This window comes from Pipistrellus kuhlii, unplaced genomic scaffold (assembly GCF_014108245.1).
Source record: "Pipistrellus kuhlii isolate mPipKuh1 unplaced genomic scaffold, mPipKuh1.p scaffold_m20_p_1, whole genome shotgun sequence".
NCBI lineage: Eukaryota > Metazoa > Chordata > Mammalia > Chiroptera > Vespertilionidae > Pipistrellus > Pipistrellus kuhlii.
In genome coordinates this window covers 175260420-175284063 of record NW_023425404.1, presented here as the reverse complement: position 1 = coordinate 175284063, position 23644 = coordinate 175260420, and the positions used below count along the sequence as shown (strand labels likewise).

General features: G+C 45.3%; 1 protein-coding gene across 2 annotated transcripts in view; it reads right to left on the bottom strand.

The window, feature by feature from the left end:
* Nucleotides 1-5991: 5991 nt before the first annotated feature.
* Nucleotides 5992-23644, bottom strand: part of BEND4 (BEN domain containing 4) — a 38172-nt gene continuing 20519 nt past the window's right edge. The window contains exons 4-5 of one of the 2 annotated variants that reach the window (XM_036417538.2): nucleotides 16227-16467; nucleotides 5992-12382 (exon numbers count right to left, since the gene is read on the bottom strand). In XM_036417538.2, coding sequence (XP_036273431.1) covers nucleotides 12165-12382; nucleotides 16227-16467 — 459 coding nt within the window. In that variant the 3' untranslated portion in view covers nucleotides 5992-12164. The remainder of the gene's footprint in view (nucleotides 12383-16226; nucleotides 16468-23644) is intronic. The other variant, XM_036417544.2, reaches the window with a different exon arrangement.

Genomic DNA, 23644 nt, shown 5'->3' with positions numbered 1-23644 from the left:
CTCTCCCCCCCTCCCCGCCCCCGCGCACAAATTTCATGCACTGGGCAACTAGTTGACAAATGCATGAACTTGAGCAAGTTAGAATTCTGGGCCTTACTTTTCCATAAGTGATGGCAACTGCCTAGTGAATTAGAAGATCTATAAATTCCTTCTATCCATAGAAGGAATGAATTGACACTTCAAAGAATGGGCTTCCTTCATACTTCTCATCAGGTTTCCATACTTCTTCATTAAAGAAATGTTTATAGATCCCTATAGATGCATGAGATTTTCCCTATTATGACAGAGTTCTTCACTCTTTACCAATTTTAAAGCTATTATGTATTTCACATGTCATGAGCCTAGCTTTGGCTTTGACATTCTTCTGTAGTCACAGAAAAAGCAGTCTATCCAAAAATAGATCAGTAACTTAAAGGGTAATTATTTAGCACAAAGTGTTAATAGAAAACACAACAAAAGCCACAATTAAACATAATTATTATGTTTTTTCCCCCAATTGAATTAAACATGCTTCTGTGTTGCCACGAAGGAGAGAAAAAAAATCATAATTGGCACAAAATAGGAGACAGACTAGGAGACATTTTCATCTCCCTGTTCCTCACACCCAAAGGGGGCCTGGATTCCTTCCTGGAATCTGGGTAGAATGAAGAGTGTCGGCTTTAAATCTCACTTTCTGCTGGAAAATGGACCTTGGGTTTTAAAAACTATCTTTAAAAAATTATTGATCTTAGAAAGAGGAAAGGAGCAAGACGAACATCGATTTACTGTTCCACTTATTTATGCATCCATTGGTTGATGCTTGTATGGTGCCCCGACTGGGGATTGAATCTACAACATCGGGACAATGCTCTAACCAATGGAGCTACCAGGCCAGAACTAAAAAAACTGTTCTTATTTTTGGTTACATTTTCTGGGCCCCCTGCTTCTATTTCACTATGCAGCCTACTGTTAATTATATTTCATTTTCATTAATAGTATTCTTACATCGTTTTTTCTTTCTTTTTTTTTTCTTTTTTCCCCTTTTTGGCTTGATGAGTTTTGAGATTTAATAGTAAAGATGGGAAAGAAAAAAAAAAAAAGGATTAATCTGTTCCATAACATTTTTATGAAATGAGAATGTTTATCTTAAAGTTGTATTTCAAAATTATGGTTGAATGCATTAAAATTTGACAACTGATAAGTACAAGGACCAAGATATCCTACTTTATCATTTATCCAGTCATTTGTTCATTCATCCATAAAAGCAAGCATGTTTCTTAAAGTCAGGAGCAGAGAATACTGCTCGGTGGAGGCACGGAAGCTGTCTCTGTTGAGCATTAGGACTGAATCAGAACCAAGACTGGCCTGGCACCCAGGGACTGCACCTGTATTCATCCGTGCATTTTCCCCAGGGTTTTGAGCAGCAGTCTTCTCAGGCCAAACTGAGAGATTATAGTTTGATCAGCCAGAGCTGGGTGGTCAAGAGGTAGTTACTGTTTTATCAGCCTCACAGTCGCAACTTTTTTCTCCCAGTCTTGAAAGTCTTGTAGATATTACCTTCGAGGATCAGTTGTTCTGGCGTTAGAACACGGGCTTCTCACCTGGAGGTGGCTCACCTGGGTTAGTAACTTGGCTTCACCACGAGCTCTTGACCTTGGGCACATGTTGCTCAGCATCAGTTTTCTCACCTTTAGAGTCGGGGGTGGGGTAATATTGGAGTTTACCTCAGGGGCTCATTAAGAAGATTCAATGCAATGATAGTAAAGCACTTACCTACTGACTTACTACATGTTAACTATTCAAGTTATTAAGAACTAAGATCACTTATGTAAAGTTAACTCTAGATTTCAGTGAGGTGGAACCAGAGGTACCTTTGAACTGGATGACTTACCCTCATTACCAATGGTGTCCAGTATCTTCCCTTGAGCCCTTCTGCACCTTGTTCATGAACGAGGGGGCTCGCCTTATGGACATCCATGGGTGCTCCTGCCCAGGTGTCAATGGCTCCCAGCTGGCGTGGAGCCTCAGAGGAGATGGCAGGGAGGAGGGGCATTGGTTCCCTGGCTCCCTCCCGGCAGACTCTTCACAGGAGGTCATATGCCACCAACCGGTCACTTATCAGATACATGATTTGCAAATATCTTATCCCCTCCTGTGGGCTCTTATTTTTGTAGTGTTCTTTGAAGCACAAACGTTTTCCTTTTTGATGAAGTCTAATTTACCTATTGCCTTCTCTTGTCGTTTGTGTGTCATAGGGAACAGACGAGTCTAATTCAAGATCATGAAGGTGTACTCTTGTTTCACTAAGGAGTTCTATAACTCTAGCTCTTCCATTTAGGCCTGTGGCCTATTTTACTTTTTGTACATGGCGTGAGGTAGGGAGCCTCACCATCCTTTGGGACATGGATATCTTGTTGTCCCAGCACCATTTGTTGAAAGGACCATTCTTTCCCCATTGGGTTGTCTGGGCACCTTCGTGAAAAATCAATTGATGGTGAATGGAAGGCTTTGTTTTTGTTGCCCACCTGGGTTTCCTGCATTTTCATTTTTGGTTAGCCTGCCAATTTCTAGAGAAGTCGGCTAAGATTTGGCTAGGAATCGCAATAAACCTGTAGATCCATTTGGGGAGTATTACCACCTTAATAATTCTTCCAGTCCTTTATCATGGTGTGGCTTGCCATTATTTTTAGATCTTTTAAATTTTCTTCTAATGATGTAGTCTTCACAGTATACAGAGCCTATAGATATTTATTTTGTTAAGTTTATTTCTAAATATTTTCTTTCCAATGTTATTGAAAATGAAATTGTTTTCTTAGTTACTTATTGCTAGTGTCTAGAAATACAATTAATTTTTATATATTGATTTTGTATCCTGCAGAATTTGTTCCTAATACTTTTTAAAAAATAAATTTATTTTATTAGTTTTTTACAGAGAAGAAGGGAGAGGGATAGAGAATTAGAAACATCGATGAGAGAGAATCATCGATCAGCTGCCTCCTGCACACCCACTCCTGGGGACGTGTCCGCAACCAAGATACATGCCCTTGACCGGAATGGAACCCAGGTTTCCGCAGGCCAACATTCTATCCACTGAGCCAAACCGGTCTTGGCCCTAATACTTATTTTTTATCTATAGTTTTACCTTGTACAAACTGCCACAAAACATCCAAAACCCAAGTCATTTAATCCTTTTACTGTTTTAGAATGAAATAATTTTAATTGTGATCCTAATTCAAACTCAGGTTATTTGGACTAAATTCTTGCTCTTCCATTCATTTTTTTCTTCTTTTTTTTTCTTCCTTTTTTTTAAAATTAAATTATCTGTGTACATATTTAAACATTGCCCCCTCCCCCCCCCCCCCCATACATACCCTCCTTCCCCAGAGTTTTGTGTCCATTGGTTGTACTTATATGCATGTATACAAGTCCTTCGGTTGATCTATTAACTCCTCCAGATCTCTCTACCCTCCCCGCTGTAATTTGACAGTCTGCTTGTTGTTTTACTGTCTCTATATCTATCTTTTGGTTCATCAGTTTATAATGTTCTTTATTATCCATAAATGAGTGAGGTCATGTGGTGTTTCTCTTTCATTGACTGGCTTATTTCACTCAGCATGATGTTCTCCAATTCCATCCAGGTTGCTGCAAATGATGAGAATTCCTTCTTTTTTATGGTAGCATAGTATTCCATTGTGTAGATGTACCATAGTTTTTGGATCCAATCATCTGCTGACGGGCACCTAGGCTGTTTCCAGATTCTAGCTATTGTAGATTGTGCTGCTATGAATATAGGGGTGCATATATCCTTTCTGATTGGTGTTTCTAGTTTCTTGGGATATATTCCTAGGAGTGGGATTACTGGGTCAAATGGGAGTTCTACTTTCAGTTTTTTGAGGAAACTCCACACTGTTCTCCACAGGGGTTGCACCAGTCTGCATTCCCACCAGCAGTGCACGAGGGTTCCTTTTTATCCACAACCTCGCCAACACTTGTTGTTTGTTGATTTGTTGATGTTGGCCATTCTGATAGGTGTGAGATGGTACTGCATTGTTGTTTTGATTTGCATCTCTCAGATAATTAGTGACTTTGAGCATGTTTTCATGTGCCTTTTGGCCTTCCTTCTGTCTTTTTTTGAGAATATTCTATTTAGGCCCATTGCCCATTTTTTAATTGGATCATTCATCTTCCTTTTATTTAGTTGTATAAGCTGTCTGTAGATGTTGGAGATTAAACCTTTATCAATGGTATTATTTGCAAATATGTTCTCCCACACAGTGGGCTTTCTTGTTGTTTTGTTCATGGTTTCTTTTACTGTAAAAAAGCGTTTTATTTTGATGTAGTCCCTTTTATTTATTTTCTCTTTAGCTCCCATTGCCCTAGGGGCAGTATCAGTGAAGAAGTTCTTTTGGCATGTCTGAGATTTTGCTGCCTGTGGATGCTTCTAGTATTTTTATGGTTTCCCGTCTTATGTTTAAGTCCTGTATCCATTTTGAGTTTATTTTTGTGTCTGGTGTAAGCTGGTGATCTAGTTTCATTCTTTTGCATGTATCTGTCCAATTTTCCCAACACCATTTATTGAAGAGACTGTCTTGACTCCATTGTATATTCGTGCCTCCTTTGTCAAATATTAATTGTTGCTCTTCCATTCATAACTATGGGTTAAGACATTGCATCTTCTAGTGCAAAAATAAAACATCTTTATATTTTCCCTAAAATGAAACAATGTATTTTGTCTTAGTGTTCACTTCATCTGACTCATGAAACAATACTTCAATGTTGTTCTATAGGAGTTGATACATCAGATTTGCATTCTATGCAATAACTCAAAGTGAGAAGATACAATCATGCCACTTTATCCATAGCTACTTTGCTTTTGTGCTCAGATCACTATTTAAAAACCATAAGTAGCCCTGCTAGAGTGGCTCAGTTGTTTGAGCGTTGTCCTATGCACCCAAAGGTTGTCAGTTCCAACTCCCGAACTTAAAAAAAAAAAAAATTATTGATTTTCTACAGAGAGGGAGATGGACACAAAGTTAGAAACATCTATCAGCTGCCCCTCACACACCTCCCATTGGGAATGTGCCCACAACCAAGGTACATGCCCCTGACTGGAATCGAACCTGGGACCCTTCAATCTGCAGGCTGATGCTCTATCCACTGAGCCAAACCGGTTTTGGCTCAACTCCCGAACTTTTAAAAAATATATATATTTTATTGATTTTTCACAGAGAGGGATAGAGAGTTAGAAACATCGATGAGAGATAATCATCGACCAGCTGTCTCTTGCACACCCCCTACTGGGGATGTGCCCGCAACCAAGATACATGACCTTGACCGGAATTGAACCCAGGACCTTTCAGTCCGCGGACCGACGCTCTACCACTGAGCCAAACTGGTGCCAGCTCAACTCCCGAACTTAAACACAGCCATACCTGGGTTGTGGGTTTGATCCCCGGTCGGGGAGTGTATGGAAGGCAAGAGATCCAGGTTTCTCTCTCACATCCGTGTTTTTTTTCCCCCTCTCTCCCCCTTTCCTCTAAGCATGTCTTTAGGTGAGGATTAAAAATAAATAAATTAAATAAAAGCCATATATAATCAGCATCTGTTCATTGTTCAGGGCCATGCGTAGCAGGGGCAGGGTGTTTGCCTCCTCCTGAGAGAAAGGTACTGTGAGTAGGAAAGAGGTGTGTAAAGTGTGAATGTACAAAACACTGGAAGGAAATCTTTGACACCGTCTCTCTCCTAGATAGATCATCCCTGGTTGTCCCTTCCATTCACTGGGTCAAATGGAAATTTTTGGACGGTTTTTGGTCAGTCCCCTGACATAACTGAGAGCTTTTACTTGGGTACCAAGTATTTAACATTTTCTTGGCATTCGGAGTTAAGGAGAAAAGCTTTGGCACTCAGAGATAAGGGAGAAAATCATTCTCCTTAAAGAAAGAAAGAAAAAAAAAAAACCCAGCAAAGTGACTTCAAAGAATTAAAGATACAAAAAAATAAAGCAAGTTAAAACACTTAACAGAGACTTGACATTTATTGTGCAATTTTTATCTCCAACAGAACACGTGGCCTTCTAGAGGTATATGAGGTAATAAAATCAATACTCCAATTAGAACACCTGAAATAACTGGCTCTAGTAACAAATGTTTCTGATAATTAAAAAATATTAAATGCTTAAAAAACTCGTATAACATTTTCAGTTCCTAAAAGAAAGGTGCCTACCACTTAAAAAACAACGCACTCTTCTATATAAATTGTCCACAAAAAAATCCTGCTATTCTATATTACACTATGCATGTATAGTTCTATTCACTTGTCCCTAAGTGGGCGTTCAAACTCTACACAGTACAATCCAAGAGAAGGGATTCGTAGAGAATCAACAGGACTCCCACAATAAAAATATCAAGGTCAATGGATTTGTCACAGTTTCTCCACGAGTGTTCGTCATAGAAAACAGGGAAAAGGCAGGTCGGCCCAGCGTCAGGCTGCTACATAGAGCTCCAGAGACATAAAGGCAATGCTTACACGGGGCAGGGGCAGCCGGACCAGAGACGTGGAACGTTTCGGGACCCAGCTCTGGGTTCGGCATGCCCCGTTTCCAAGGAACACAAGCCACGCCTTCCTGGCCTTGGCATGCTCTTGAACTTACACACAGACAGAGATGGTAAAGCCACAACCACAGGAAAGAATCGACAGGTTACTGTTATTTTTCCTACAAAATCTTCACGACAGTTTTCACAGTGACATCAAAAATCAAAACCCTCTTTTCCAACCAGACTCGTCGAGTCAAAGGCTACGGACACAGGGCAGAAGCAAATGGAACATTGGCTGACGGATGCCGTGTCTGACATCTAGGAGTCCACCCCAAAAATATCACTTCGCTCAGTCTAAATGTTTGCTTTGATATCCTTGCATTTTTATACTGGGAAAGTATAGAATAAATCCGAACAAATAAAAGATTTAAATTTATTCACTACTTTTTAAAAAAGATTATTTATTTATTTATTTGAGAACTTTGACTACAGGGAAAACCGAACTAGGCATTCTGCTCAATGAGCCCAAATTGATCCTTTTATTAGCTGATATCCTGGGCAGAGACCTCACCAATAAAACGGTGATGACAGTAGCAGCCTTAGCAAAGCACCCGGCACACAGGAGCTCGATGACCATCAGCTGTGGGCATTACTGTTGCTGTCCGTGGTTCTGGAGGGACCTCAGCTTTCCAACAAGGCAAAGACCCCTGGGCCCTTGTATTGGTGCAGTTGTTCTGAGAATGAACTGGTGTTTGAACAAGTCTCATTAGCAGGTGTATTTTCATTGCAATCTGGGGAAGTGTGACTCAGTGAAAATCTAGCCCTTATGCTCACGAGAAAAATTAAACTGGTCACGTTTACCACAAATATTGGTAACTTAAGAGGTTTCAATAGCCAAACTGATCAGGAGCACGGTCCTTCAATACTTTTCACAAATAAGTCTACGGTGGAGGGTCAAAATGGTCTCTTGTTTGTAAATATATGGCACAGCTTTAAGTTTTACATATTAGGAGGCAAATATGGATGGGTGATTATTTTTGCACTCCACATTGTCTGGTATCAATTCCTCATTCTCCTCTAAAAAACAACACAAAAAGAAGAGCCACTGGCTGACAATGCTAGAGGGCCATTGACTGGGTGACATTTTCCTAATTATTCCAAGCAAAGTGGTTATTTTTATCCGGTACTTACACCACAGCAAGAAGCATGTTTACAAAAATATATCATAATGATACATGCTGCTGTTCAGACACATCTACATTAGAACTCTGACTCAGGCATTCCGTTTGACATGTTTTGCCAGGCAGTTTTGGTTAAGTGTTGCCACATTACATAGACATTAGCCAGACTTGCACCATATGTGCAAAATCATTTTCTATTACATTTCTCAAAGTTTGTATCTGAGCTGTCAAATATCACACAGCTCTGTACTGTGAAATGACACAGGACTGAATGAGAAGTTATACATTTAAATATTTTCTAAAAAATGAAGTGACCTAAGAATGAGGTATTTTAAATGATTAAAATCTAAAAAAAAAAACTAAGGAGGTAGTCAGTGGGTCAGAGGTTTAAATTCTAGAGCATATAATAAATGACAGAATCTAATCGAAGGCTCTGTTATGTTTGTTTTTCTGAAACTAGTGCACATTTCATCTTATTTGATCCTTCATCCATACTCTGACAGCAGCAGAAGGAAAAGCCATTCAAGGTGGCAGAAAGATGTAGAAATCATGAACTTGCAGACTCCCAAGCTTGGAGTATTGTCCAAATCTGGGGAAAGCACCTGATATTTACTGGACTGAAGAAACCATTCTACTGATAGTGGACACATGGAGTAGTCAGATCAAATACATTGTAATAATTAAACCTCCTTATAATCCTAATGAAGGCATCTCTAAGGTCAATGTTTTGATGATTTAGAAGGGCTAAGACAGACCCAGATTATAAAAGAATCCATATCTAAAGCTGTGAAGCAGTCAAATGTACCCGATTCCCCTACCAAAGGGGGTGACAGCAATCTTATGCCGATACTCCACATTATCCTCTCTGTTCCTAGCGACGCCTGTGAAACGCCAACGGTGACAATAACCTCAACGCTGTGGTGAACACGAGGAACAAGAGAGTGGTGATGCCAGGGCTCGAGGGCCGGATGAAATACTTTCAAGCAGAAGGGGATGGCGCGAACTTTAATGCCTAGCGTTTATCTCCAAAGCCCTTGGCATTGAGGTTCACTGCTAAAATTCTGAACAGCGCACCTTCAAAGACAGTGAGGAATGTGACTACAGACTACAGTTCCCAAGTTCCTGGCCTATGTCCTCCAAGGCAGGCCGCTGGACTAGCGTGCTGAGCCCAGCGGAACTCCAGGCCACTGTGAAAGCAGGTACGCTTCGTGACAGGCTTTAACTTGGAAAAACTCAGGACACATCAAGAGGCTGTGCCTGTTGGAAGGTATGGGCACTTCGGACAGCGGGGTGAGGGCCCACACGCGGTCACAAAACATGACGTTAGTGGTTGGTGGCAGGCCAGTCCTGCCAGCTCCTCCTACGCCAATGCACAGGAGCCCGGCTGAGTCCGGAGCTGAGCCAACGCGACCTGCTTTATACCCAGGCTCCACCGACTCAGGGAAGATTCTAAAAGCTGAGTCTACGTTTCTTGTCTCGAGAACAATTCGTCCAATTCCAAACAAAGATGTAGAAAATTAAATCGAGAAAATAAGAACCATCTTCAGGTCTCCAGAGAGGTCAGTGGAAAGGCTGACAGCAGGGACAGCGAGCTTTGAACCGTCCTACACAGCGGCCACGCCGGTCCTGCCGAAAAGCGAGTGAGCCGTCTCTGCAAGCCCTGACTTAGACATCGGGTGTCCACGCAGGCGACCACCACGGACCAGCTAACATACTAGCCTTAAAGGGGAAGCCTAGAGGATGGCATGGGACGGGGACCAAGGAGATGGGACAATATCTAAGCAGATCCTGTGTCACCGCCCAAGCGTGCTGTAGCTCCTGGGCGGGCTGGGCTAGACAGGAATACACGGGCAGAGAAGAACGTAACAGAATGTCTGCCCAGGGGCAGGGGGAGGCAGGTCCTAGTTCCAGGAGAGGGAGCCCGACGGGCGGTGTGATGCTCAGTCATCTTTCTGAGCCAATATGAAGTTCCAGCGTTTTGCAAAGTGGGAAAGAGTGGAGAACAGCGGATACAGAAACAATTCGCCTGGAAAGGGGACGAGGGGCAAGAGACCAGGGGAGCCTTCGGAGCAAGGTTGTGTGCAGCCAGGCGGCTGGGTGGTAACGGGAGTGGTGTCAGCGCTTTGTCATCAGCACGCTGGCCATAAGGCCAAGGAGAGTGCAGACATGCTCTCATCGTCACCGTCAGCAAAGACCAGCTCACACAGGGGAGCACACGCCACGTGATGCGGAGATGTGAAGGTGTGTGCAGTTCTCAAGATTTTAGGAAAATGGTAAGAGCTGAATGCTTTTACAAGCAGTGGGCAGCCCTAGCAGGTTTGGCTCAGTGGATAGAGCACATCCTGTGGATGGCAGGGCCCCAGGGTGCAAATTCCAGTCAAGGGCACATGGTTGCAGGTTCCCTAGCCCTGGTGGGGTGCATGCAGGAGGCAACCAATAGATGTGCCCCTCTCACAACGATGTTTCTCTCTGTCTCTCCCTCTCCCTTCCACTCCCTCTAAGAAAATGAAAAAAGCAGTGGTCAAATATTGCTGCTATACAAAAAAAAAAAAAAAAAAGTGGGGGGATATGCACTCAGAACTATGGATAACAAAATCCAATGCAAAACAAGAAAAATAAGATGGACTGACAGGTTATAGTGGTTATTTTTCTTCTGGCCAAGATTTCATGTTACCAAAGAATCTTACAAAATACTGATTTCCTAGACCTCTAAAACTCTTCAGAAGTATTTTTTTCTTTGTATAGCCAAATATTAGTCTCATGGTACCCATAAACAACATCTCTTTCGCCCTTATAATTTCTTAAAAAAAAAAAAAAAACCCTCAAGATTTTAGGTAACCTTTTCAATATAGGATCAAAATATTAGTCCTCCCTCCACAACTTTACAGATCTGACAAATGACCATCTCTATAAATATTAAACCTTTCAATGGTTGAAACTATTTAAAAAGCTAAAGAAGGACCTATTTCTAGGCCTGTGCATTTAGTTGATGCAAATTGTTGAACATAAAGGAATATTTTACTTTAACAAAAAAATGGCAAAAATAACTGCTTTAAAAATGGATACTCATAAACTTTAAATGAATTTCCAAAATCTTTATAGTCATGTCTGTAGATGACATTAACAGCCATCAACAATGCTGTCCCAAAACCCCCAAAACAAACAAAACCAGTGCTGTCCACTTAGCCTTTTGCTTACAAAGGATGTGACACCAGCATTAGTCTGAGGTCCAAACCTCTCTGAGGTCCAAACCCAAGGCCCTCCGAACAGTTCCTAGCCTCTATCTGCAGCATCTGGGTAAGACACTACTGATTCACACAAAGGGGGCTCAACAAATTAAACCAGGGACGGTGGGTGTTAACAGAGCTGGTAGCTCAGGGGAGTATTGGGGGAAGCAGGCACACACAGTTGGGAAGAAACAATTTTCATCAGTGACAACGAGAAACAAGTTTTATGCAAATTCTAGAGATCAACTGAGCACACAAAGACCCTCAAATTTCAGAGAAATTGCACAAGCCCATTGCAGAGCTGTCAGAACGGCCTTAAAGCTGTGTACACGCAATTCCGGGACATCTGGTCAACCCAGCCGACACCATCAGCCACACCACTTGTTTGGTCTTCAGTGCACCGAACCACGGGCTGACAGAAATGCTCCTTGTTTAACCCGCCACTTTGGCACTGTGTCAACAGAGCCTGACTTACGGTTATTGGAACCTACAGAGTCAAGCATTTTACAATGGCTGGGATCTCTGGATGTTTCCTGACTGACACAATGAAAACTATGACTGTCTGTAAACTCCAGAGGTCACTTAGTGCCTCCCTGATCAACCTGGCAGAGGATTTTTTTTTTGGTAAAAATAATCGAGAAAAATAGCTTTCAACTAATCACTGTCTAGAGATGGCCTCTGTTCTCTGGCTTCTACTCAATAATAGGCTCTGTCAATGGAGACAGAGCATATTACGTCACCTATCTGATGTCTTTGCCGAGAAGCATGAATTCAAGTCTTTGGAAAACATAAAGACGACTTATTTGAATTAAAGAGAATGCTTGCTCCTGTCCCTTTCAATAACCCTTGTCTCTACCTTCCCTCGTGGGCAGGAACACAGCCCAATCTTCCATGGGGGCCAGCTCTGTGCAGGAAGCAGGACTGATGTGAAGATCTCGGACAGGTGACCAGGAGTTTGTCTCCACTCCCCGGCCCCCTTCCTCACCACGTGGTCTTCTAAGATCAATGATAGCCTTTTCCCTTTATAATATAGAATTCTGAAAACCTGCGGCAGGCTCCACAGACTTCCCCAACAACCCAAAACGCATTTCCGTCCGGGAACCGCGGCAGAAGGTCAGAGAGTTAAGACTGAGGATGTGCATCCTGGCGGACGCCATGCGGTGGGCTCTACAGCGATGGAGACAGGACAGTCACGATGGCGACTCTGGAGAGGACCGGCCGCTGCCGCGGGAAGGTTTTGTCCACTAGTCCCCAGACCCATCCTGGGAGTTCTTACTGAAGACGTCGTCCTGGGGGGCCTGGTGGTCGAGGCCTTCGTAGAACGAGCCGCCGTTGTGCAGGAACGTCCCCACCGCGCGGCCCTGCCGGGCATGGCCCACGGCGTCGCTGAACACTTTGTTTATCTGCTCCTCCGAGGGCATCCACCAGTCCGGGTTGGAGGTACAGTGCATCCTAATGAACTCTGTGGGAATGCACACAATAGAAGAGAGAGAGAGAGAAACAGCTGGTTTTTGCAGAAGATGGCAGGAGAGGCTGCTTGCACGTTAACAGAAGCTCTTAGAGAAGCTTTATGAGAACTCCAATGCAATGCCATGATGATGTCACTCATTACACTGCAAGTTTCCTACTCGCGCACGCGCGGAGTCAAATCCCGTAAGCAAGAGGGCGGTCCTTCTAAGGACCACTTGCTATTGAAATGGAAAGTAAACTTGACTTGTAAGGCATGGCAGGTGCCATGCCTGGTAAAAGTGAGTGAGTCACATTTTTAAAACCCTTGTTACTGCCTCACGGTTTTAGGGTGTTAACCATCTCCAGAAGCAGAGCAAATTGTTCACATAGCATTCTTCAGTCAGCTACTAACTTGTAGATGAAGTGCAATAAAATCACAATCTCCAGGAGTGAGACATGGCCTAAAAGTTTCTAGAAGAGGTGTGCACACTCTTAAAACGTTGTAGGTGATACTGATTTCTCTAATTGCCTAGATATGCACTCTCAAGTATTTTACAAAGGAGGTTTCCTCTAAATATTTAGTTCCGCCAGAAAGCAATTAGCGTGCCTGGAAGAGTATAAATACATAAAAAATAGCTGAGCCCCAATGAAACCAACGTGGCCTCCTGTGGATGAGCCCAAACGAACCCTTTGTGTTTCCTCCGGGGTGAGGGGCACCTACATCATCCCTACCCCTACAGCTATTCCAACAGGAACAGCTGTAAAATGCAGTGGCCGTGGTGGGAAGGTTGTACGTCTGCCTGTGCTTTTTGCCCGGCCGACTGCAAGTTCAGGATGACTGCTTTTCACACACCTTTTCCTTTCTGGCAATGCTCCCTCGGCAGGACGGTAGTTCTCACTGTACAACTGGATTGGTCTGGAATGGCTCTGTGAAATCCGCACTCTACCTGCCCTGGGCAGATGCTAATGCTTTGAGTTCCTGGACCTAGAACTCCCTTGCCCTGACCTGTGCCCACGCCAGTGGACTCCAGCTGAGAGAAGCGGGAGGGGGAGGGAGACCGCCCAGGTTGCTGGCGTGGCAGACCCTTTGATTCTGCCCGAGGTGAGATGCTCACTTGGCCTCACTCAGTCCCAGCCCTGGTGGCTGTTAATTCAGCTCCTCACTCTGCAAACTGCGGGCAACCTGACGGTCTGTCCTGGGGTGCGAGCCTGGGGAACACTAAAGGGCAGTTCTAAAACCCAGGTCATCGCTGTGCTGGGCAGAGAAAGGAGGTATCTGGGACCTCAGGACTCAAACATCTACACCTTATTCTCTCACCGCTGGCCTCCAACCATCTCCAGCCGGGCTACTGATTAGCTCCAGAAGCCAGGGGCTGTTTCCTATTCCCCTCTGTCCTTCTCAAGTCCCTGCTGCATTCAGCAAGCATTCAACAACTGTTTGAATATCCCCCCTATCTGTTCAGATCCCCCACTCACGTGAACCCAAGGAAATGAGAGACTCAAAAGCATCAGCGAGAGGAAAGAGAGGCTAATGGGTGAGGATGCGCTGCCACGACACCTCCCCCCACCCCCGCCTCTCATGCTCCCCATCTCCCGCTGTGACAGGACGTTCCCTGAAACTCACAGACTATTAAAAGCTGAAGGTGGGGCTCATTCTGCTAAGCAGACAGGAAGCATTTCAGGAGCAGGCCAACCCAGGGCTGAGATTCTATTCCCAGAGCTCCCTGCTGCCCATCACTAAGAGTGTCCTGTGGCCTGAGGCTTCCCTGGCCGCTGTCACCCTGTGCACCACGCCTGTGAGTCACCAGGCCCAGCCTGTAGGGAGAGGAGCCCATCGAGGTCACAGCAGGGCCCTAGCATTGCAGCCTCTGGGACAGACATACAGATGCGCTAACCAGCTGCCCTGGACAGACATTCTGGGCCCACACATTCTCCAGTGGAGGCCTGTGGGTCATGTCCCCACGTGGGCATCGGCGGGAGAAGGCAGCTCTGCTCAGGCAGCCTGGCCGGCGTTAGTGCTGCAGTGGGTGTGGCAGCATCCTCAGGGCACAGGCTCTGGTGCTTTGGGACGTATGCTAATCCCTGTTTCACATACTTGCTAGTTAATATGTAAAATCCTATATAATGAAAGGCTAACATGCAGATTGACTGAATGGCAGAACGGGTCGCTAGGATGCGCACTGACCACCAGGGGGCAGATGCTCAGTGCAGAAGCTGCCCCCCCGCTGGTCAGTGCACTCAGGCAGAAGTCGGGCTCACGGCTGGTGAGCGCAGTGGTGGTGGTAGGAGCCTCTCCTGGCTCCGCAGCAGCGCCAAGGATGTCCGACTGCCAGCTTACACCCCCCAAGAGCTCACGCACTGCAAGAGGGCCCAGGCCAGGCTGAGGGACTCCCTGAGTCCACGAATTTCATGCACTGGGCCTCTAGTGTTTCATAAGGATTTCTGGAAAGGGACACCACTTGAGGCCCCTTATTCTGAGTCCCTTAGCCCCAGGCCAGCTTCATGGAGTCAAGTTCAGGGGAGTCCCAGGCCCGCTCCTGTCTCTGGTCCTCGTGGTGAGTATCCCATCAGCTCTGATGATGTTGGAAAATATAGGACATCATGGCTAGTTGGCTCAGAGAGACCCTGAAAATTTCCATCATACCCACTCTGAGCAAGTGGAATTTCCAGAATTGCTAACAGGGGGTGCTCTGCAGCACCTGTGCCTGGTTAATAAGGGTGTATTCCTGCACTAGGCACAGGTGCTGCAGAGCCCTAGTGGTATGAAGTAAGGGCCACTAGGACCACTGGCCTCAGGATCACCGGGGATGGGCCTGAGGCACAGCAATGCATGCCTCCCCATGCCCGCCCTGGCCCAGCTGAATCAGACGCCCAGGACGGGTGTGGGGGACTCGGCTGCTAACAAATACTACACAGGCGTTTAGACACACTAACAGGTACTGTGGGCACCCAGCAGGGAGTGCAGGAGTGTGTCCCGGGTACAACTGAGGCTGGTCAATGCTCAGGCTTTCCCTGTGGCTTCCTCGTCGAGAAATATGTGATCGATCTTCAGGGTAAGTCACTGTGAAATCTTTCCAACCAACAAACTTGCTACTGACCTATCCAGGTGAACAGCTGAGCTTCTTAGTATGACATTTTTCAGGTGTGAACCGTTTTTTTTTTGTTGGCTCTCTAATGTTCCTGGTTGTCTAATGTCTGTCTATTTGGACCTGCTGCGTGAATGGTGTATCTCTTGATTCTTCCACCTCAGCCCCTGCCTGGCTTACCAAGTGTGGATCAGTTGCAAAGTAACCAGTTATTAATTCTGATCCAGTATTACCTAAGTAGTATTTTTAATACAGGAACTTTTTTGAAACGAATCAAGTTTGATAGGGCCAAGTAATACTCTGGATACTGAGGAAAATGAATTCTAAATAAGTTTAAGGAGTTGGGGGCACATATTCTGGAGGGAAGCTAGATGGGGAGGGGGTGGGCTACAGGCTGCAAGTGAAAATGGGCTCTCCCTACCACTTGGCTAATTAAAACGAATCATTTCACGCCTTCCCTTCCTCTGTGCCACGGCTCAGTGTGGCTGGAGATGGCCTTCTCTGGCAGCAGAGCGAGTCAGCGTGAAACATGAGGTGCTATCAATGCTACGTGCCATTCAGGGAGGACACCAAGGCTAAAGCAAACCAGGATTAAAAAAAAAAAAAAACTTGTCGATACCCAATAGATGGGCCGCATGAAGCCTATGAGGTCTCAGTGTGGGGAGGAAAAGAAAAGAAAAAAAAAAGGAAGGGCTACACTTGCACGCGAGCCACAGCCAATGCGGTGAAATGAGATCACAGATGGCGACGCTGAGCGGAAGGATGCAGTACCTCGGAGGCATGTTACTTTAACTGGATCCAGAGGGCGTCTTTCGGGACCTGTCTCTCCTGACTGCACTGACCTTTTCCTTTTCCCAAGGCCGCACGAGTACTTAAGCTCATCGGTTGTGAAAACAAATCTGATGAGGTACCGCAGGAGCCGCCTCCCGTCTTTCTTTGAAGAATTTACAGCCTCGTCCCACTGTTTGCTCGTTATGTAGACAGGATAGTTGTTCAACAGCTGCTTGCTTCCCTGGAAAAGCGAAATATTTTCTCATTACCCACTTAGCCAGCCAGCCAGATGCCGAGGCGATCTCCATTTCAAAGGCAAGCGGAGTGGCTGTGTGTGCTGACAATGAGCCGGGTATTGAAGAGCACACGTAATTGCTCACACTCACAACGGGCACTTTTCAAATTACATTTGCATTTTCTATAACAAGAGCCAATGAGGTATAATGAACACCTTTGAAAGCGGAAGCTATTTATAACTTGCATTTTAACAGGTAGGTTAAAATGTGTCGGGATCCAATGACAGGGAACACTATTTAAATAGAGCCAGGTAACTTTCCTTTTCAATGTATTAAAATATGCAGAAATGGCTTTGAGGAGTGTGATCACAGAGGCCCCTTCCCCCTGTGGCGATGAGGCTGGGGGTCTATGTTCGTGAGGTAGCACTTGTGTGTATGCACCGAACGCCTGATGGCCATTGATTGCATGATAGAGGAAACGCTAAAAAGTAAAATTTAAAAAGGGAGAATTGTGGAAACTGGAAAAAAAAATTACTAATAGTACAAAACAGGTGTTTTTTTTTCTCCCCTTCAAATTATAGTTTTTGCAAATGCCACTATGTCAACTCAAAATTTTTCGCACTTTTCACCTTCATAATTTATGTCTGCTATAAAATCCCCAAGCTAAATAGCTGCAGTGGGACTAATTATGGGGATTTCTGTAACATTTATAATCCATGTTTAGTCAACGGCTCCTACACAACCATTACTTTAGTTCTGGCTATCCATAAAATTCTACAGTCCAGGACGATTAATTAACCCATGATCTCAGTTTTAATGTACTCCTTCCCCAGTAATTAAGGTGTACCAAATAAAGAAGGGGAAACGCACTCCATTTTACAATGCTGCAGATTTACTACAGGCGATAAATTTGACAATGTTTGGGTCTATTAGGGTTTTATTTCAAAAGTGCTCTGGGCAGTTAGGCACTGAGAAGGGCAAACAGCACAGACGCCAACAGGAAGGGGACGGCCAGATTTGGCTATGAAACTGCCACCGAATCATACTCATCTTCACAGCATTCATTCATCCTTCCTTGAATTAGCAGTAGTGCGGCTCAGTAGTGTGACTCCCATCTTAAGGGAGGATGTGGCACATGGTTTGTATTTGCATTTAAAGTCACCTTATTTATTATTAATTTTTTTGGTTAATCCTCAGCCGAGGATATTTTTCTATTGCTTTTATTTTTTAAAAAATATATTTTATTGAGTTTTCACAGAGAGGAAGAGAGAAAGGGATAGAAAGCCAGAAACATCGATGAGAGAGAAACATCAATCAGCTGCCTCCTGCACACTCCCTACTAGGGATGTGCCTGCAACCAAGGTACACGCCCTTGACAGGAATCAAAACCTGGGACCCCTCAGTCCGCAGGCCGACGCTCTATCCACTGGATCACACCAGTTCCAGCTTCTATTACTTTCAGATAGTGGAAGGGTGTGTGTGTGGGAATTAATGTAAGAGAGACACAGCCATTGGGAGTCCCTTCACCTATGTGCCCTGATTGGGGGGCAGGGAACAGACCTGCAACTCAGGTACGTGCCCTTGACTGAGAGTTGAACCCAAGGGCCATGGGCTGACACTCTAATTGCTTAGGCACATTGGCCAGGGTTCCAGTGGGTTTTAATCTAATCTTGGCTCCGGGTCTTGTTGTGTTTCTTGAGCAAGTTATTACTTCAACTTGTTGGGTCCACGTTTCCCTGACCGTAAAATGGAAGGAATGAATTAAGTTACCATAGATTTAAGGTTTAAGATGCGAGTATTTGGGAGCATAACTCAACCCTGACTCTGTGTATTACAGCAAATGATAAAGTGATGGTGGGCAGGAGCCCAGGGTACCAAAGGGCACCTCAGCCGAGACTGCCGTGTCATGGGGGAGCTGAGAGGGAGGAATGACTCGAGTCTGTGGCAGTGTAGCTGCGGAAACCAGCGTGAACGATGTAGACTCAAGGGGGTCAGGCAAGCATATTCAGAGAGCCACGGTATGGGAGCCTGGGGAGCCGAGATGATTCCCAGGAGAAGTGGGGTGCCCTTCACAAAGATGCGGATCAGAGGGTATGTTTTGGGAGCAGACAAAGGCAGGTACGAGGAAGAGAATGCCACTGGTTCCCATGCACAGGGAGGAAGGGGTCACAGGGTTCTGATCAGTTGACCCCTCAGCCCCGAGCGCAGGGGCCTGGGGAAGGTGGAGCCAAGGCTCGCTGCCTCAGGCCACCAACTGTGTCAAAAGCACTGCTGTGGAAGAGCCTCACGAATAACTATCACCAGGTATCGAGCCACGGTGAGCAGCCCGAGGCTGCCACACGCACTCTGTGCCCTGGCCACAGGCCGAGATGCTGGTGTAAGCTCAGTGGTGGGCTCTGGCGCAGGCCCTGGCCAGGTGACAAGTTCTCTCAACTTAAGCTCTCTTCTGTCCAATAAGGATGATAATCTCAGCCTGTGGGCCTATGGGCAGGAGTCCACCAATCTCCCCACCAGAAGATAAACCCACGGGGTCTGGGATGATTATCTCCTTTAGTCTGTGCCTTCTTCCAGGGCCGAGAACAGTGCACGAGAGAGCAGGTGTGATGAACATCTGTGACTAAAGACGCAGTGTATGCCACTGTGACCAGCAGACGGCAGTCACTCAGCAACGCGCTGTAATGCAGGCTTCTTGAAGAGCTTCTGACTAATAAACTGGCAACGTTAAAGAACTTAAAGGAGACCACCAAAGTCAGAGGACCATAAAAAAGGACTAGGAAGACAGAGGACTCCCACCTTCATTAGGTGAAAACCAGCTTCTTAGCTGTGGTCCCTGTAAGTTCCTGCCAGCCTGGGAAAAAGAGACGGTGCAACTAGTTTTAAAACCTTGTGGTCATTCCACACTGCGCAAGTTTTAAAAGGGCTTTCCCTCGGGTGTGAGAGCTCATCTGACAAGCTAGGATTCCCAGAGCTGTGTGGCCAAGGAGGTTCAACCCTTTCCCAGGGTCTCCTAAGTTAAGTCCTTTCCCATAGTCTCCCATGCCCCCAAACTCAAGAGTTTGTCTCTTGGACCAGAGTTGAGTCTATTTCAAGACAGGCGGTACTTGGCTATTGCCACCGCTTCTGGCTGCCGAGGACCTGGCTTGTGAATTTGCACAGGCCCGGTGGTGGCATCCACCCCAGCTTCAGACTATTGCTCTGGAGAAACCAAGATGGCGGCCTAGGTAAGCACCTAAACTGCTGCCTCGCACAACAATTTCAAAACAACAACTAAAAGACAGAACGGACATCATCCAAAACCACAGGAGAGCGGGCTGAGTGGAAATTGTACACCTAGAAGGAAAGAGAAAAGCTCATGGATCAGAGGTGCCGCAAAGTGCTGAAGTAGGAAGACACATATGCAGAGAGGAAGGGCGGCCGAGTGCCTGGCTGGTGGGAGGGGAAAGGAAATCACCAACTGCACTGAATCCCAGCTCAAGCCAAAACCCTGTGGACCCAGGCTCATATGGGGGAGTCTGGACTGTAGAGAAAGGCACACGGAGACTCGGAAGCTCTGGGGAGCTGCAGCGGACAAGGTTCTAGTGGTGTGAGCGCCCGTGAGTGCACGCAGAGAGGTCTGACTGTAGAGGTTGCTGCAGCCTCTCTGTAGCGAAAGGAGTGGGAAGCTCCTGACTGCACTGAATCCCCGTTCCCACTGTACTGAAACCCAGTTCCTGGTGAGCCCTGGGGGCACACACACTCTTGCAGGGGGAATCTGGACTGTCAGGTGGAAACTCAGGGGAGTCGTGGAAGGCAGAGATCTGGTGGCACATGCGCAAGGGCAGGGATTATGGTAAGTCAAGACTGTCGGCCCAGCCTTGAGACTCAGCCCCATCCAAGCTGAGCGCAGAGGCTTTTGCAATTTTGCAAGTCTGGTCCTATAAGGATGTCTCCAAATACAGAACGTGTCCCGGCATAGACACAGCTGATACTCACAGCCTATTGGCCTGGAGGTCAATTCCTCCCAGTGATACCAACAACAATCAAGACTTAACTACAACAAGGCTGTACATGCAGTCCACAAAGGGGAGCACCAAGAGTGTCCATCTCAGGTAACTGGGGAGGCTTACGCACTGGGCCATATAGGAAACCAAGCACACAAAGATACCCTACTCAGGAAGCAGCAAAAATTCGGAGACAAAGAGGCAGGCCACAAGAAGCAAGTCAAAGATTTGAAATACAAAAAAGCAAAGGACACTTAGCTGGAAAAGCAAAAAGCAAAAAGAATCCAAGAAGTTGAAGACAGTGTAAGAAGCCTTTGGGATAACTTCAAGTGTATCAACATCTGAATTATGGGGGTGCCAGAAGAAGAGAGAGAACAAGATACTGAAAACCTATTTGAAGAAATAATGACTGAAAACTTCCCCCACCTGGTGAAAGAAATAGACTTACAAGTACAGGAAGCACAGAGAACCCCAAACAAGAGGAATCCAAAGAGGACCACACCAAGATACATCATAATTAAAATGCCAAAGGCAAAAGACAAAGAGAAAATATTAAAAGCAGCAAGAAAAAAACAACAACCAGTTAATTACCTATAAGGGAGCACCCATACGACTGTCAGCTGATTTCTCAAAAGAAACTATGCAGGCCAGACGAGAATGGCAAGAAATATTCAAAGTGATGAATAGCAAGAACCTACAACCAAGATTACTCTATCCAGCAAAGTTATCATTCAGAATTGAAGGTCAGATATAGAGCTTCACAGATAAGAAAAAAACTAAAGGAGTTCATCACCACCAAACCAGTATTTTATGAAATCCTGAAAGGTATTCTTTAAGAAGAGGAAGAAGAAAAAAGTAAAGATAAAAATTATGAACAACAAATACATATCTATCAACAAGTGAACCTAAAAATCAAGCGAATTAAAAATCTGAGGAACAGAATAACTGGTGAATATAATAGAATCAGGGGCAATGAAAGAAAGTAAATTGATAATTATCAGAGGAAAAGGGGTTTGGGGGGTGCAGGAAGAGACTGGACTAAAATAGTTCACCTATGAATGAGGACAAGAGTGTGGGTAAGGGCAGAGGGTGGGGTGGGAACCGGGTGGAGGGGAGCTTTGGGGGGGGGAGGAGAAACTATTGTAATAATCTAAACAATAAAGATTTATTAAATTAAAAAAAAAAAGACAGGCGGTACTTGAGATTAGGGAGTGACAATACAAGGAAGGAGCTTTCTCAAATCCTTACAAAATATACTCAGATACCTTTCCATAAAATGTAGCTCTCATAAAATACAGAAATAGCATTTGAAGGCAATTTTCTTTAAAAAGAAAAAAGAGAAAGTAACTTACAGTTCAAAACAGCTCAGAATAATCTGTGTTGTGGATGAGATTTATTATACATAGTTAATAGAAATTAAATGTAGTAAATACCACCAATGAGAAAATGCTTATATGTCTGATATGACAATAAAAATAACATAGCATTAATGATGACAAGTCAAGTTTAAATAGTCCTATGCAGAGGAAATGTAGGTATTTCCCCTACTTTCATGTTTTCATGGAATTCCGATTGCATGCTATTCTCAACTAGCTACCAACAGGTTATTAAACCCTGACCTACTGGTGAGTCAACTTTGAAAAAAACCAAGATGCACAGTGCTCTATGTCTTCATAGAATCAACCAAATATAAGACTCAGGTGGACACTGAGTTTTCAGTAAGCGCAGAATTCATCTTATGAACAATGTGCCCGCGGAGCAGAGAGGGTATGGCCATCAGGGAAAGCTTCTGGGGGAAAGTGGGCTTTTCAGATGTGCTTTTGGTACAATAGAAATGTTAAGTTAGGAAACCATGAGCCCTTTCTGAGGAGCAATCAAGTATGTGACATTCATCTTGAATCTGTACTTTAGAGAAGTTAAGTTCAGTGTGGAGAATGGAGAAGGCAGAATCTACTGTCAACAGTCCAGGTGAAAAGTGGTGAACATGAACCAGAGACAAGAAGAGAGACTATTCAACATGGCTGTCAAACACGTGGGTGCCAGGAAGGAGGATGACGAAAGAGTCGGTGATGCCCCAGAAATTTCTGCCTAGGGATGGTGCCTTTTAAAATATATTTTTGTTCATTTCAGAGAGGAAGGGAGAGGGAGAAATAGAAATATCAGTGATGAGAATGACTGATCCACCGCCTCCTGCATGCCCCCGACTGGGGATTGAGCCTGTGACCCTGGCATGTGCCCTGGCTGTGACCTCCTACTTCACAGACTGACCCTAAACCACTGAGCCACACCGGCCAGGCAGTGCTGCTTTTATTGTAGATAAAGCAGGAGCCCAGGTGGGCATTCAAAGGTGTCCTGAGTTCGGGGTGCATGGCATTCCACTGCTGGTCAGGCTCTGGACTCCCTGGTCCAGAGATGAGCCCTGGGGATTGGTGGTCTGGAGCTGGATCAGGGACTCGTTAACCTACAGGAGTCTGATGTTCAGAGAGAGAGAGAGAGAGAGAGAGAGAGAGAGAGAGAGAGAGAGAGAGAGAGAGAGAGAGAACATGACTGACCGGAAAAGGGCCATGCAGAGCAAGAGAACAATGCAGGCCCGGCTGCATGGCTCCGTGGTTGAGCGTTGACCTAGGAACCAGGAGGTCACAGTTCGATTCCCCATCAGGGCATGGGCCTGGGTTGTCGGCTTGATCCCCAGTGTGGGGCGTGCAGGAGGCAGCTGATTAATGATTCTCTCCCTTCCTCTCTGAAATTAATAAAAAATATATATATATATATATTCAAAAAAGAAAAGAAAGTACAATTAAAAAAGAGAGAGAGAGGGAACGCAGGATGAAACTCTGGCGAACACCGGACGGAGAAGGCTGGGAACCAGAAGAGCGTCCTGACGTGAAGGCCACGGAGGCAGTGGAGGAGGGTGAAGTGCTGGGGATGACCCAGGCTGAGAAAGGGCCCTGGACTGGGCGATGGGACCGTTCTCAGGCTTCTTACAGGCGTTCTGACGCGCAGTGGGGCTGCAGACAGATTACAGGCGGTGGGAGAGCAAGTGGAGGTTAAGAGGGTGGAGATGACGAATAGAGAGCCGCCTTTCGAATGTCTAATCACTTTTAAAAGACGAGGTCCCCCTTTGGCAAGTGCTTTCAATGGTCGGCACCAGGGAGGCTAACGGGGATGAGGCTGGCCAAGGCTTCGGGGAGGGAGATGTGCT